This window comes from Sesamum indicum, linkage group LG5 (genome assembly GCF_000512975.1).
Source record: "Sesamum indicum cultivar Zhongzhi No. 13 linkage group LG5, S_indicum_v1.0, whole genome shotgun sequence".
NCBI lineage: Eukaryota > Viridiplantae > Streptophyta > Magnoliopsida > Lamiales > Pedaliaceae > Sesamum > Sesamum indicum.
Window position 1 is genome coordinate 4,889,288 of NC_026149.1, and position 16,098 is coordinate 4,905,385.

The 16,098-nt window shown below is 39.5% G+C and overlaps 1 protein-coding gene and 1 long non-coding RNA gene across 4 annotated transcripts; both read right to left on the reverse strand.

Moving 5' to 3' along the window:
* LOC105162049 lies at positions 1,987–6,619 on the reverse strand. Of its 3 annotated transcripts, none has more exons than XR_002287092.1 (6): positions 5,900–6,619; positions 4,778–5,125; positions 3,211–4,668; positions 3,039–3,137; positions 2,551–2,679; positions 1,987–2,470 (listed from the first exon to the last, which is right to left on the reverse strand). It is a non-coding gene; the product is annotated as an uncharacterized LOC105162049 (long non-coding RNA). The 3 variants fall into 3 exon arrangements; XR_847818.2 differs by having other exon boundaries at positions 1,991–2,470; positions 3,211–3,893; positions 5,900–6,596; XR_002287091.1 differs by having other exon boundaries at positions 3,211–5,125; positions 5,900–6,617.
* Positions 9,709–16,062, reverse strand: LOC105162050 (NADP-dependent malic enzyme). The gene is made up of 20 exons (XM_011079953.2): positions 15,841–16,062; positions 14,727–14,936; positions 13,886–14,006; positions 13,715–13,789; positions 13,330–13,481; positions 13,135–13,240; positions 12,946–13,011; positions 12,745–12,840; positions 12,575–12,646; positions 12,408–12,491; positions 12,235–12,333; positions 11,702–11,749; positions 11,569–11,622; positions 11,361–11,459; positions 11,190–11,279; positions 11,041–11,118; positions 10,840–10,914; positions 10,656–10,746; positions 10,158–10,286; positions 9,709–10,077 (listed from the first exon to the last, which is right to left on the reverse strand). The coding sequence occupies exons 2-20, from the start codon at positions 14,876–14,878 to the stop codon at positions 9,989–9,991; spliced, it is 1,776 nt and encodes a 591-aa protein (XP_011078255.1). The 5' UTR covers positions 14,879–14,936; positions 15,841–16,062; the 3' UTR covers positions 9,709–9,988.

Sequence of the window (16,098 nt, forward strand, 5' to 3'; positions counted from 1 at the left end):
GAAAAGTATATATATCAGCACCAATTTTTACCGGCAAAATTTTATTTAAAAAAAAATTAATGACAAATATCATTTTTGAAAAATTATATTTTTGGTCCCTATATAAAGGATCTCTTTTGATCATAGATTTGAATAGGGTAAAACCCTATCCTGATAGCCTTATGATTTATTGTATTATATTGGACAACAAATTAAAGTAAGATCAGACAAAAGAATATAGCAATATCAAGGAAAACATGTTAATATTTTCTTGTTTTTTGGGCAAAAATTCAAATATTACTATGTTAAAAATTTATCAATTTCTTCATGTCACGATTCATAGATTAATTTGACCGAACCCGATTCCAAATTTATAAATTAACACTAATGAAAAAATCAGGAAATGAGAACGTCTTTATAATGGGTTGAAAAGGATTGAATTCAAATGTATTGGTCATATACAGATTGAGTTGGAAACAAGTTGTTTGAGTGGGTTCAACATAATAAGATATTCTTTTTTGTGATAGAATTTTGAACCATCTTCAAATCTCGTCTACTAATTTTTAGCAAGTAGTGTTGTTACGACATCAAATATAATAATGAATTTCTATCCTTTTTATAATTATTTCTCTCAATATTGCACCGATTTCTTTTTTAATTTATTGAAATCTCGATTAGATGCCGTCAATTTGATTTTATAGAATGATCACTCTTAAAAAGCAATAAGTTACAAGTTACCATAATTACAGGTCTATCACACTCTTTATTTATTTATTTATTTAAGTAGAATGAAAATATATTATCTAGAATATTATATTTATATAGTTTTTAAAAAAATAAAAAACATATTCAAGAGCGATACACAGATATCAAAGTCAATTATGAGAATGATTTAGAATTTCGAGCCATAGACTTCAACTGGGAGATAGTTTGATAGAAAGCCTATACAATTGAAGGTTCATATCGTTTTCACCTATTAATTAATATCGTAGACCCGTTGCTAGACGACCATCTATGGTGATGAGTACCCTTGAATTGATGAGTCAATCAAATAGTGATTAATTGAATATAATTTGATTAACTTAGAGCAAATTAGTTGTGGAATTAAATAGTATATAAGCAAGTCCAACACTAGTTGAAGGTGAACCAATCAAACCCAAAAACATAATACGAACAATATTGAAAAATTAATTGGAAAATTAATTTTTAAATTAATTCTAGAAGAGAGAGGGGATTAGTTTAAAGGAGTTTAACATAATCACTTAAATAATTGATTTATTATTGTGATCCTATTTAATCAAAAACGAAAGATGTTAATTAATTGAATTAATAAATATTCAAATTTTAGATTAATTAACATTAGAACCACAAATTGATGTGGACTTAAAATTGATTGATTGAATTAATTAATTACTCATTTAAAATTAAAATGTATTTAATTCAAATTATTATAAAAATCAAGGAACCACAAGGTCCTATCACATAATGAAGTATTTGAGTAGAGCTTGTCTAAGGCATGATGAATGTTTAGCCAGCCAAGATTCATTCTATAGAGAGAATGGTTGGCAATTAACAAGCCTTTGGCAAGATGCGTGTCGTCGTTTCTCTCCCCCATTCTCTTATTTCTCTTTTCCTTTTCAAGAATATTTTTCTTTTTGCATTCTACTTAAAAATTTGAAATAGATTCAAAAATTTACTAAAGAACACTTTCCACTCCAAAAGTGTTTTTCTAGTTCCACTCTTTTGAATTTCTAATAAGACTTAAAGCAACATAAACTGGTGTTATGTATAAAAGTGCTATAAAGAATATTTGTTTTACTCTTGTGTGGATATAACACCCAAGTATATTTGGAGGTGAGCTTTGTGAAACCATTCCAAAGAAGCATTTCACTATTTGACGTACATCAATTAATTTATTGTGCAAATACACGAATATCCCAGTTAACTTAAAATTTCATCCCTTTTATATTTTGTTTTATCACCTCCTTTACTTATTTATATCCCGAAACTATTTCAATTCCTTCACAATAGTCAACACTTGCTACTTCGAACGCTCGACTTGCAAAACGAACACAATGAAATTCTTGGTACACAAAATTATTCATATGCTTCTTGTGTTTTTCTTTCCTTCCTATCCTGTTCCAGTATTCTTCAATCCAGCGCAAGACTCCACCCCATGCAAAGGTGTAAAACATTCGTTTTGCAAACTATAACTAAACACCACAACCAAATCTTCAGCCGTTATCAACTCTTTGTGACCAATATGGAAAACTACATGCTCTAACAGGATTCCTACCGAACAAATTTTACAACATGATGAAGCTTATGGCACACATATATATACACATTAAACATAATGTTAGCAAACATGCTCAGAACAATGCACATCATGAGCAGGAGCTTAATCGGTAACTTCTGTAACTTGGAGTGTACGTGCAGCTTTCAGCATACTTAACCAAGTAAGCAGGTTGAGGCAGCCGTGTTGTCAGACCTAACGATACAAACACCTTGTCAGAAAGAAAATAAACGTCTTGAGTCGATAAATATATAGTACAAGGGTGGGCTACAAACCGAGTTCATATGCTTTAGCAGCTACATTTGCAGCAATATGAGCAGAGATCTTTCTTGTATTGAACAAAGGAGGATAAATCATTCCCTTATGACAGAGTTCGTCTATTAATTGACCAGTCAAAGCTTCCACTGTTGTGCAGAAAACAGTCATTATTAGTACTAAAATGAGGGTATGTCAATCTAGGGAAAACAGGTCGTGTTTTTCCACATATTTATTTATTAGATTTTCGTTTTCCCAAGTTGGTTGGAACTTATTATGGATTTTCGGTCTTAGAGTGGATATTACAAGAAATAAGGAGATAGGAAGGAGAGTTCAATCTTCATCTTTCTGAGAAGCAAACTTATTTAGTCATTAGTGCCTCATTTGCCTAAGATATTCATCAGATCATCAACAGGTTAGCCCGCTCTATGTCATGTTGATTATTCCTCCTTCCATAGCCGCTAGAAGTTAGAGGACGAAAAAGAGAAAATCAGGAGTAGAGATGTACTTCTCCAGCACCAAAGAACAAGAAGCTGTGGTCAGCCAAGGTACCGCCAAGCAGCGTAAGCGATGCAACAAGCCCAGCAAGCACGATAGATGCTGTCCCCTGCATAAGAAGGATCGATAGTTACAGCATAGGCAGAATCATGAAACAATATCAGCGTCAACTTACACATTACCTGTATATCATCGTTAAAGACCAAATGGGTAGTGCCATATCTGGCCGGCAGCTCAAACACATTATGGTTAGCGAAATCCTCAAACTGAAATCTCAGCATTTATCTATCACGAAAGATGGGTTTGGATTTATTTGCAATTCAAACCAAGGAACATAATATATTTTTTCAGCAAGTTCAATCTTTTCCCTAGTATTTTTCCTTTTGAACAAACAGGACATTGGCAAGCACTTGAAGAAGGCACCTGGAAGAGAGGACGGAAACATATAACAGCACGGACCACATTTTGTCATTTTCACTTTCACTTCACTCGTCAGGTGGAGGAGGGAAGAAGTGATTACTCTTTGATGACAGTTTAAGCAGAAGGATATCCCTAGTGCCACAGTCTAATAGGATACAACCAACTTAATTAGGAGGATCTCAAAAGCTTCTGCACAGATAACCGTGGCTAGAAGGATCATATCCCCTTTGTTTGTCGTCTAAGGGATTGAAAGGTTATCATCCGAACTAAATGGTTGAGAAGTGAAGCAAAAATGTAAGGAAGAATAGTTCATCATTTAAGTGGTAGCTTGAAGTGTGAGGCCCCCAATCAATGTCAAATAATGCGAGGATGTTCTTTTGACAAACCAAAAGTCACTGCAACGAGCATAACCCTCATGTTTAGTTGCCATTGTTGAGTTTGGAACCTAAATAAGAGCGCCAACGATAAGCCAGAGGAAGTTGACGGTGATGTCAAGTCTCAAGGACCTTTAACACTAATAATCTAGCAAAGTCACATTCCTTATATCTAAAAGTTTGTACATTGTACTCATAAGCCATAACTGAGTTATCTGAGAATCAGATCCAGCATTGATTTGATCGCATAACTAGCATTTAACCCACTTTTAGCAAGTGAACTAACAACAATTTCTAGTTTTTTACCAAAATTGTATAGCTCAACAGTAGAGGACCAAAACATTCCTATAGCAACACACAGAAATATGTTAATGCACCACACAAATAATTGAGCAAGCAGCAAGATTGTTATGGAAATGAGTGATAATTCTCCTAAGCTTCTATACCAGTAGATTAAACTTAATAGTGATACGGAAAATAGTAACATGCAGAAACTGTCACCTTACAGTTTTATTGGTAGCTCAACTTTTTGCCTGGTTCATAAGGAAATAATATATTATTCATAATTAGTTATAAAAATATAGCCTTTGCAGCTCCGTCACTTTCTACATTATAGAAATTACAAGAACTCTCTAATTAGCAGGGGCTAATTGCATTTTACCCCACACTGAAAACATTAATAGACATCAAAACCTTTTTAACCAAAACAAAACAAAAAAATGGTACCACAACCCCTAAGCTTTTGGAGAAAGCTCACTATCACCCACATGAGAGAGTCGGTTGCCCTTTCTTTTCTTTAAAAGGCGTTTCTTGTCTGTTAGAATTTTCACAAGGACGCCTGTTGCACTGAACACAAATAGAAGAAAAAGAAATAGAGAAAATTTTGTCACACAGGCCTTTAGCACACTACCACATTATCCAAGAAAATTCTATCACACAGGCCTTTAGCACTTACATTCTGAGTGGCTTGCTTCTTTAGCAACATAAGAATGTATCAGGCTCAAATAATGTTACCAATAATCCCCACAAGAGCAAGATCCATCTCTAAAGTGGTCGAATCTGTTGATATCTCTTGATTAGATCTTGCAAATGTACTTGAATGCTGAATGGCAATCCAAACAAATATGAAGGTTCTTTTTCACCCTAATAGGAGCTCCTGGTGGAGTAGCAATCAGTCCAAAAGCCACTGCGAGTTTTTCACTGTGATATGAAAGAAGCAGCTCCTTTTCTTGCTTTTCAACATCATGATAATCATGAGATACACAACCAGCAATGGCAGCATTCCAAGAAGCAATATCAGGTTCTGGAATATTATCAAAAACAGTTAGAGAATCTCCAAGATCTCCCACTTTTGCATACATGTCAACTAGTGCATTCAATGAGAACGGATCATGCTCATAAGGCGACCAGTGTCTTTCACATTAAAGTTCCCAATATCAAATAAAAAACCAAAATCATTCACTAGATAATTGAGTGCATCACTAGAAATAGACATTAAGACTCTGTACTCTATGACCTTCGGCAAACTTAGTGGGTGCAATTCATGTTAAGTCAAGCTTCTTCAATTCACGAGATATAGGTTGCCTTTTTGGCTCCTTCATATCAAGTTCAAGAATGAGAAGTATTCAACTACATTTCCAGCACAACTTTGCAACTCGATATGCCCAAAACACATGTCAACATCCATTTACACAAACAGAAGTATGAAAAAAAAGAAAAGGAAGAGGATGCATATGTAATAAAATGGACCCAAAAATTAAAAGAGAGAGCGAGAGAAATGAACTTCCCACTGACTTAAGGGTCATAGTGCAGAATGAGTTCACAAAAACAACAAAATTTAGGGGCATAAACCAAATGAATACATGTAAACAACAAACTCAGGAGTGAGAAAGTCCAACAGGGAAAAAAAGAAAACAAAAACAAAAACAAAAAGCAGAGATTGCAAAGAGTTAGATGTATCTCTTGATATAGATACTAAAACATCAATAAAAGTGCATCTAATCAGAAACCCATTAAAGAAATTGAAACTTGAATACAAAAAAAGAAAAAGTCAAGAAGCAAAAAGCAGGAAGATTACAGATGAGGCGGCAGCGACCGAGGCGGCGATGCTGGTGGGCAGTCGGGTTTTGCGGAGATGGGAGAGACAGTTGAGGACATTTGAAGATTAGTTCCAAAGTTTCACTATCGTGAGGTAGCTACCTATATAAATATTAAAATAGTATGAATTTTTTTGAGATGAACAAGGACTTTGTTCCTATGCAGGTCATGGGAAAATCATTCTACGGTTTGACTTCTTCCACAACATCTCCAAGCAACGCGATCGGCCTCGACTGCCGACACGACACTGCCGTTATCGGCAAATCACAGCTCAAGATCGTCGAAAGCCGTCGTCTTTGAAAATTGGAGACTGCGACGACCAAGAAGGTGAGGAGGCTGATGCCGCGTATAAATGAAGTGGCCGGAGACTCTTCAAATGCCTTTGACGTGGTTAGTGACTCACGAAATCTGGCCGGAGATTCTTCAAAATGACTCAGCCAATATTTCGGAAGATTCGGTTTACATCCGGCAGCCATTGTAAGCGATGACTCAGGGAACAACGTGCCCTGTGACTCATAGGGAGTTGTCACGTAGTAAATGAATGGTTCTAATGACGTCGGTGTCGCTGACGAGGTTAACGACTCAGCACGCAGCAATGACGTGTTCGATGACTAAGCAAATATGGATGGCGTGTAAGAAGAAACCACCAATGAGCAACAGGTGACATGTGCGATAACTCAATAATCAGGATGACGTGCCCGGGCGACTCAGCATGCGGGATGACATGCCCGGATGACTCAGCAATTGGGATGACGTGCCAGGGTGACTCAGCTAGACCAATGACGTGTACGTGTGGCTCAGCAAGCTGGATGAAGTGTCACGGTGACTCAGCAATGAGGATGACGTGTCACGGTGACTCAGCAATGAGGATGACGTGGTGAGTCAGCTTCTTCAATGACGTGTCAAGACGACTCCGCAACAAGGGATGACATGTCCTGACAACTCAGCGACCTGGATGACGTGCGACGATGACTCAGCAGCGGCAGATGACGTGGTACGATGACTCTGCAGCGGGAAATGACATGGTACGATGAGTCAGCTGAAAGGGTGACGTGTCATGGTAACTCAGTATCCTGGATGACGTGTGATGATGACTCAGCAACGAATCAGATGAGTGTGCGGATGACTCAGCGAATCAGATGACGTGTGCTGATGACTCAGCATAGTCGATGATGTGTCGTGATGAGTCAGCTACGGATGACGTGTCGTTATGAGTCAGCCTTTGGATGACGTGTGCTGATGAGTCAGCATGACAGATGACGTGTGCTGATGAGTCAGCATAATCGATGATGTGTCGTGATGAGTCAGATTACGGATGACGTGTCGTTATGAGTCAGCCTTTGGATGACGTGTGCTGATGAGTCAGCATAATCGATGATGTGTCGTGATGAGTCAGCATACGGATGACGTGTCGTGATGAGTCAGCGTATGGATGACGTGATGATGAGTCAGCATGACAGATGTCGTGTGCTGATGAGTCAGCATGACTGATGATGTGTCGTGATGAGTCAGCGTGTGGATGACGTGTGCTGATGAGTCAGCATGACTGATGACGTGTCGTGATTCGTCAGCGTGCGGATGACGTGGCTTGATGAGTCAGCATGACAGATGACGTGTGCTGATGAGTCAGCACCACGGATGACGTGTCGTGATGAGTCAGCGTGACTGATGGTGTGTCGTGATGAGTCAGCATAACAGATGATGTGTCATGATGACTCAGCTTATGGATGACGTGTGCTGATGAGTCAGCAGGACAGATGTCGTGTCGTGATGACTCAGCCTATTGATGACGTGTGCTGAGAGGCATCACGACTGATGATGTGTGCTGATGACTCAGCACAGCGGATGACGTGTCGTGACGAGTCAGCATGACAGATGACGTGTCTTGATGTGTCAGCATGGCAGATGACGTGTCTTGGTTAGTCAGCATCCTGGATGACGTGCACTAATGACTCAGCAACACAGATGCCGTGTGGTGATGAGTCAGCAGAAAAAGATGACGTGTCGTGATGCGTGAGCATCGTGGGTCACGTGCAATGATGACTCAACACGGAGGGTGACGTGTCTTGGTGAGTCAGCATAGCAGAATGACGTGTTATGGTGCAATTGTTAATGACGTGGCGTGGTGACATTGGGTATAGAATACGTGTCTTGTTGAGTCAGCAACTGATAATAACGTGTCGTGGTGAGTCAGCAACAGATGCTAACGTGTCGTGGTGAGCCAGCAAGTGAAGATGAAGTGTACCAGTGAGTCCACAGGAGGATGACGTTTGCCGGTGAGTCAGCAAAGGTGGATGACGTGCCAGGGGAGTCAGCAAAGTGGGATAACGTGTACCGGTGAGTAAGCAAAGGGGGATGACGTGTCACTGTCTGTCAGTAAAACGTGGCGGATGACTTATCACCGTGGGGAGAGGTGCCTAATGCCTCATCAGATTGGAGTTATGTGTCGCCTGACTCATCAACAGTAGGTGACGTGTATGCTGAATCATCAATTGCTGGCTCAACAGTTCCTGATGACATGTGCGCTGACTCAGTTAGCTGGGATGACGTGTAGGGCAAAGTCAGCATATTGCGTTGTCCTTTGTGTTGACTCAGAATATTATGATGACGTGCCGCAATGACTCATAATACGACGTTTACGTGTGGGGCTGACTCAACACTATGACGTGTTAGGTGATTCAGTAGAAACGACGGCGTGCAAGGTGACTCAACACGTTCCACCGGGAGAAATCAACTGGTTACCGACTCCGCTCCTCTCCGCCGGCGCAAAGAATCCATTTCTTCTTCATCTGCTGTATTTCAATCACTTTACTTTTACATCGGTTGCTCCACCCAATAATTGCAGCCCAATTTCCCCAACTTCCAAACCCTAATTCTCAATTCTCTGTCTCTCAAACAATCGTTAAAGAATAATCATAATCATGTTGTTCCTCCCATCCAAACTCTAGAGTTCCACAGCCTCACCGTTATAGACGAGGGTGGCTGCGTCGGCGAAATCATGGAGCTGCGTCGGCGCCATCCAGAAATCATGGAGCTGCGCGATCGCCTCGACTGGTTGCAAGTTGTTCCTGGCCACGATCCCATGCTTATTCGAGACACAACAAAGCTCAAGATCTACGAACCCCGCCGGCAACAAAAGTTGGAGACTCCGAATGTTGTCCTCTATCCATTTGATCGTCTTTTCATGAGATTTGTATATTGAAGGTACTATGTACTCTTGCTTCATATTCGAATAGAAGAAAAGCCCATTAATCTGAAAAAGAAAAAAAGGGGCTCTTGGCGAGGTGTGTCTTCATTTCTCTCTCCACTTACTCATCTTATTTTTCAACAGTATTTTTCCTCTTGCAACCTTGTTGAGAAATGCAAGGTTCACTGAAGAACACTTTCTACTTCAGCTTTTTTATATTTCTAACAAAGCCTAAAGCGACACAAATTGAAATTTTGTATAGAATTACTACAAAGAACATCTGTTATGCTCCTGTGTGGACATAATGAGGAGCCTACTTGGAAGAGAGCGTTGTGAAGCTACTCACCAAAGAAGCACTACACTATTTAACTTGCGTCAATTAGCTTATCGTGCAAATGCACAAATAACCCGATGAACGTTAGATCTCACCCCTTTTGTATTTTATTTTGTCACTTTCATCACTTATTCATGTCACGATGTTGTACCGGTTCCTTCATAATGATCAACACTTGCTACTCAGAACGCTTGAATGGCATGTCAAATGAACACAATGGAATTTTTAGTACACAAAATTATTCATATGTTTCTTTTGTTTTTCTGTCCTTCCTATCCTCTTCCAGTATTCTTCAATCCAGCACAAGCCTCCACTCTGTCCTAAAGTGTGAAACACATTAGTTTAGCGAACGATAACTAAACACCACAACCAAATTCTTCACCTATTATCAACTATCTGCAACCACTATGGAAAACTACATGCTCTAACAGTACATCGTGTCCTGCCGATCAAATTTTATAACATGGCGAAGCTTATGGTACATATAGACGCATGAAACTTAATGTTAGCAAACATGCTCAAAACAACACACATCGTAAGCCAGAGCTTCATCGGTAACTTCTGTAACTTGGAGTGTACATGCAGCTTTCAGCATACTTAACCAAGTCAGCAGGTCGAGGCAGCCGTGTTGCCAGACCTAACGATACAAACACCTAGTCAAAAAGAAAATATACGTCCTGAGTCAATTAATATGCAGTAAAAGAGTGGGCTACAAACCGAGTTCATATGCTTTAGCAGCTACATTTGCAGCAATGTGAGCTGAGATCTTTCTTATATTGGAAAAAGGAGGATAAATCATTCCCTTATCACAGTGTTCGTCTCTTACTTGACCAGCCAAAGCTTCCGCTGTTGTGCAGAAAATAGTGATGGTTAGTACTAAAATGGGGGTATGCAATCAAAAGAACTATTAAAGCAGCTTTGATATAGGGTTTAATGCATCATGGTTCCCTGCAAAAGAAAGACTAACACAAGCTCTCAACTTTCAGAAAAAAAGGCAACACGACCTGTTCCCTGCTTGGGTGGTAGGAAGCTTCTTGTTCAAAAGTTCAAGGGTCTGCTATTTCTCTTAATTTTTCGGTTGAGGAGGTTTGTGCCTATTATTATTTGCATAGAAGGATAAAATGCAATTTACCCTAGGAGAAAACTAACGATGAGGAATGTCTTTAGCTAAATGGTGGCCTTTATTAGATACATTATTTTCTGTTGTATACTTACAAGCTGCTAGAAGCATATCATCATGCACACGAATAGCACCGGAAATGACCAGCCCGAAACCTAGCCCTGGGAATATGTATGCATTGTTGGCCTGATTCCACACATTCAGGAGAAGCTTAATGAATACAGTTTGATGATTTAACAAGGTGTCGCATGGGGAAAAAATCAAGTGGAAAGTAGGAACCTGGCCTGGTACAAAGCGCTTTCCGTTGAATTCCACAGGATTGAATGGACTTCCACTTGCAAAAATAGCACGGCCCTTCAGCAAAACAAGGATAACGGTCGAGTTGATTTAACTAAAATATGCAAGGGTAATAGATTTACCTAAAAACTAAAAGACATCAGCATAACATATGTAATTTAACATTCTTTCTGCTCATCTGACCTCAGTCCAAGTATAAGCTTCTTCAGCAGTGCACTCAGATTGTGAGGTTGGATTGGAGAGAGCCATAATAAGAGGTTTCTGCAGCATTAACTCTTGATGAGACTTGTTTTATGTTCAGTTATTGGGTGGGGAGAGAACAGAGAGAATACCTGATTGAAGGAGGCTATTGCCTCAACCACCTCCTTTGTGAATGTTTTTCCAACACCAGATGTTCCAATCAGAGCTGTTGGCTTGATAGCCTAGTAAAGTTTGAAATAATTAAGATAAGTATATTAGAACTAAGTTTCTGCAGTGAAAAAACCAGGCTAAATTCATCTGACCTTGACCGCATCTAAAAGATTGTGAACAGGCACATGCTCATGAGCCCAAGGTTTCTTGAAGTGTTGAAGAGATTCCTTACGGGAATTTACGATCAAACCCTGCAAATCATACAGACATGTCATTGAATTGGAAGACACCAACTAGATTCCTGCTCTACACACACGATCACACTGATATACACGTGTGTGTGCATATATAAGCGCTTACCTTTGAGTCCACCAGCCAAATCATTTTACGTGTTTCTTCCAGAGGAATTTTACTCTATGCAATAGAAAGACATCATGGTCAGAGAATTGTGTATGCAAAGAATGCAATTTCTCATTCATCAAGCATATCTCACCTGCTTTGACATTTCAATTGCTATTAGCTCGGCTATACCAGTCCCCGCCTGCAATTACAAGAGTACTCCAAGTAAGAAGGCGAAACACAGAGTCTAGCAGAGACAACAAACGATTGGAAGGGACAAGGTGAAGGTAACAGAGAGAAGCTAAATGTCAAATAATTAGCCCCTTTCAACATTGTTCTAGTTTGTTTGTAATATCTATCTTTGCTGTCTTCATTTTTCTCCCTCATATAGGGGAAATAGGTCATGTTTTTTCGCACATATTTATGTTTTAGATTTTCGTCCCAAGTTGGTTGGGACATATGATGGATTCTTGGTCTAAGAGTAGATATTACAAGAAATAAGGAGACAGGAGGTAGTGTTTGATCTTCATCTTTCTGAGAAGCAAATGGCACTTATTAGTGCATCATTTGCCTAAGACATTAGATCATCAACAGGTTAGCCTGGTCTCTGTCATGCTGATTATCCCTCCTTCCGTAGAGGCTAAAAGTTAGAGGACAAACAAGAGAAAATCAGCAGTAGAGATGTACTTCTCCAGCACCAAAGAACAAGAATCTGTGATCAGCCAAGGTACCGCCAAGCAGCTTAAGTGATGCAACAAGCCCAGCAAGCACGACAGATGCTGTCCCCTGCATAAGAAGGATCCAGAGTTGCAGCATAGGCAGAATTCATGAAACAGAATCAATGACGACTTACACATTACCTGTATATCATCGTTAAAGACCAAATGGGTAGTGCCATATCTGGCCAGCAGCTCAAAAGCATTATGGTTAGCGAAATCCTCAAACTGCAGTCTCAGTTTAATTTCACTAACTGTTAGAATACTATGCGTCTGAATAGTTAGAGCAGTAGGTAATAGGAATCACTAACCTGTATGAGAACTTTCTCACCGTAATTTTGCTTCACAGCAGTCATGAACTCATGTAAGAAGTCATAATATTCCTGAAACACAATATAAAATCAGCTTGTCGTTTTAATAAAAATTAGGAGGAAGTTGCATATGATGGATCAGATGCGAGCACACAGAGGCGACATATAACCTTTCCAGTCACCCGTTTTTGTTTAAGCCCGATGTAAAACTCATCATTCAGTAGCTGCTCATTGTTTGTTCCCACATCTATTGTTATCGGCAAACACTACAAAGGTAAGTCAAAAACTCGTTTTAGAAGGATAATGCACCAATAATGGTTTCCAAGTGGTTTTTAGACATCTTATGTCTGTTATCATAAGTATATGCTTACCCCCGAAGGCCTCACTCCTCCTAAGGCAGTGTACAAAGCCAATTTCCCGACCGGTATCCCCATGCCCTGAAACATTATACCACAGTGATAGCCAAGAGTAGAAATTTAAACTCTAGTTAGTACAGTGATGCACTTAGTTAGAACAGCTTCTAAAGAAATAGGAGCGAAACACAAGTGCAAGGACGGCACCTGGCAGCCAAGATCCCCAAGTCCCAATATCCGCTCACCATCGGTCACAACAATGACTTGAATTGTCCTCTGAGGCCAGTTCCTCAAAACCTCGAGAATTTTTCCCCTGCGTGAATAGAACGCAAACTGCCAGTTTAAACTTGTTCACGTGGTAGGCTCAGAGTATAGTGCAGCTAAACAAAACAAAAAACGTACTTTTCTTTTAAACTTATATATAAACCCTGAGGACGTCGAAAGATGCTTCCATATTTTTGGCAAGCTTCACCGACAGTCGGAGTGTAGACAACCGGGAGGAGCTCCTCCACATTATCAATAAGAAGCTTGTAAAACAACCTTTCATTTCTCTCCTGTAAACCAAGAAAGACAGAAATCTGAAATGACAAACAAAAAGAATACACAAAATGAATCCACTTATTATGCATTATCTACTATCCAATAAAAGTCTCCAACTTCTCCCCAGCTATCTTAAGCAAACAAACATTGAACAACGGAGGGACGCAGAAAACACAACAGTTGGGAATCACAAGCAGCTGTCATTCAGCATCAACGCGAAGGAAAATTCTGCAAGTTTTAGAGGTACCTCGAGTTCCATAATAGCCATGTATTTGTGCAGAGGAAGGTCATATTGCCGAAGACTGTGCATTAACTTTTTCTCCTGATATAGTCGGATCATGATCAAAATAAGCTGCCGGATAGGTGAACTGAATAAAAGTAGAGGACATTCGAACCATTGATATAATGAGTCAAGTACCTGAAGCTCCTGGGATATAATAGCTGGAGGAAGAAGGCCACGCAAGTAATGAGCATCTCTCTCTTTCTCATTAAAAGCAAGTCCTTTGTTGTGATGAGGATCTCTCAGCAAACTATACCCGCTATTTCACACAATGGGCGAAATATAAATATCCTACCTCACAAAACACTTTAAAAATCTACTATTTTTAAAGAAGTGGCAACTCTTGATAAATGGGAGAAACCAAAATGACATCATAAACCTTGCGATCTTGAGGCGCAAATGGAAGAACAACAGAAACTAAACACAAAAATTTGTTCGTATAAACAAAAGAAACCAGCAAACATTTCTCATATGCAATTCATCTCAAGATCACATTCATAGAACTTAACTCAGAAACAGTGCATTAGCAATTCAACAATCAGAAATTTAAATCAAAGCTTCACTTTTTGCTCAATTGGTATGAAAATAAACCAAAACAACTGTGCAATCCAGAGACAGAGCCAAGGGGACTAGCCAGGCCTGCCCCACAAGTCATATATTCTTAAATATTTTTATGTAAATTAAACTAAATTCAGATTTTTCACTCCTTCAAGTTAGGTAATTACTCAGAAGTACAAGTTAAAATGATCTATTTAGCTAGCCAGATTAGGAATCAAGCTCTTTTCTCTACACTGCACCATCAACATCATAATCAAACCACCACAAATGATGAAAAAACATTCATTTATGTTGAGAATTTCCCACAAAGCAGAAAGAGAACCAGCAAAATTGCCAGAAAAGAAAGAGAAGCAGCAGGCAATTTCCACGAAAACGACGTTCTGAGGGGAAAACAAATTCAGGGGAGCGCAAGATATGATACCTAGCAACGGAGACAGTCCAGGGAGTGACGAGCTGATCCTCCGTTGCACAATCCTCGCCATAGACATCTTCAACTCCTCCCCCTACCGTCCATCTTGGGCTCAGGTCCAGCACTGACTCCCCTCCCCTGTGCGCCTTCAATACACTCTCCATTCTTTCTCCCTCTCACATGCATGCACTTTACTAGGTGTCTGCTTCTGGGGTTGGTGATCTGCAGTACAAGTAGCTATTCTTGCATATATAGTTGTACAAGTTTTTGAGGTTAAGGCACAGAAAAGGTGAGGAGTCATGATATACACATGGCGGGCTCTCCTTACATGCTTAGACAGTGAACATGCGAGTACAGTACACGCTCACACTCACCACATCGTTATCTCAATTACATCTACTTCGCTTTCTTTCTAACTTATTTTTCTTTCTTTCATTTTTGTTTTTTCTTTTACAGTTAATATCACCACAGTAAGTCCGAGTCAAACCGCCCACACGCGAACTAAATCTTTAATCAGAAAATTGTCACCATTTAAGCAAAAAAATGCGCTTTTAGAATCTGGCCGTTTGATGGGGGTGAAATCAATTTAAAAGGGCAAAACGATGTCGTCGCGAATCAATTAGAGCAGGCGGTAAATTGGGGAAGAAAACGACGTCAGCTTTGAGGCCGACAAAGGGGACACGTGGCTGAAGGAGAATTTTTTACAGAAGGCGGCGCCTGCAGCTGAAGGCTTTCCTTTTTTGGAAGAACCAATTTGCAAGCTCGATGAAGCCCAAGATTTAAGTTTTATTTTGATAGGGAATTGTGATTCTCTTTTCAGATTTTTGTCCAAATTTTCAAACAATTGTATTTATGGGTTCTGTAAGACAATTTTGCGCTCAATGAAGAATGATCTAATTTTCTGAAATTTCCTCTCAACCCCCCTTCTCTTTGTTTCTCCCACCTTCCAATCATTGCTCGAATCAAATTTGAGAAACTTTAAACAATTGTTTTTCCAATTTAAGGAATCGAGTTTTTCCATTTAATGAACATTAGATAAGGAGTCGAGTTTTTCCATTTAATGAACAAATTGTGCAGAAAACCAACATATAAGAATTCTAAGTATCTGAACAAAGAAACTTCATACCTCCCGAGCTCGAGATCACGCCAGAAATACAGAACTCCCTTGAACATTGCTGCTTACCAACAAGGAGGAACCGTTTAAGAGCTTCCATCCGAACAAGGATGTAGTCGATGTCAAGACATGACACTACACCTCGGCAAGCAAGCAGTGCTCTGGCCCCATATGTCGGCCGTGTCTCCGCGCTGATTTCATACTAAAATCACTGTCCTTGCGCAGTGTCATCATATATTCTGCCGAATTGAAATTTAAGGACATCGTTCA

Coding starts and splice junctions, on each gene's coding strand:
- LOC105162050 (XM_011079953.2), bottom strand. CDS start 14,878: ATGGAGAGTGTATTGAAGGCGCACAGGGGAGGGGAGTCAGTGCTGGAC. Junction 11,280..11,360: donor ATCTTTTAGATGCGGTCAAG/GTCAGATGAATT, acceptor AAACTTTACTAG/GCTATCAAGCCAACAGCTCT. Junction 10,747..10,839: donor AGCGCTTTGTACCAGGCCAG/GTTCCTACTTTC, acceptor GTGTGGAATCAG/GCCAACAATGCATACATATT.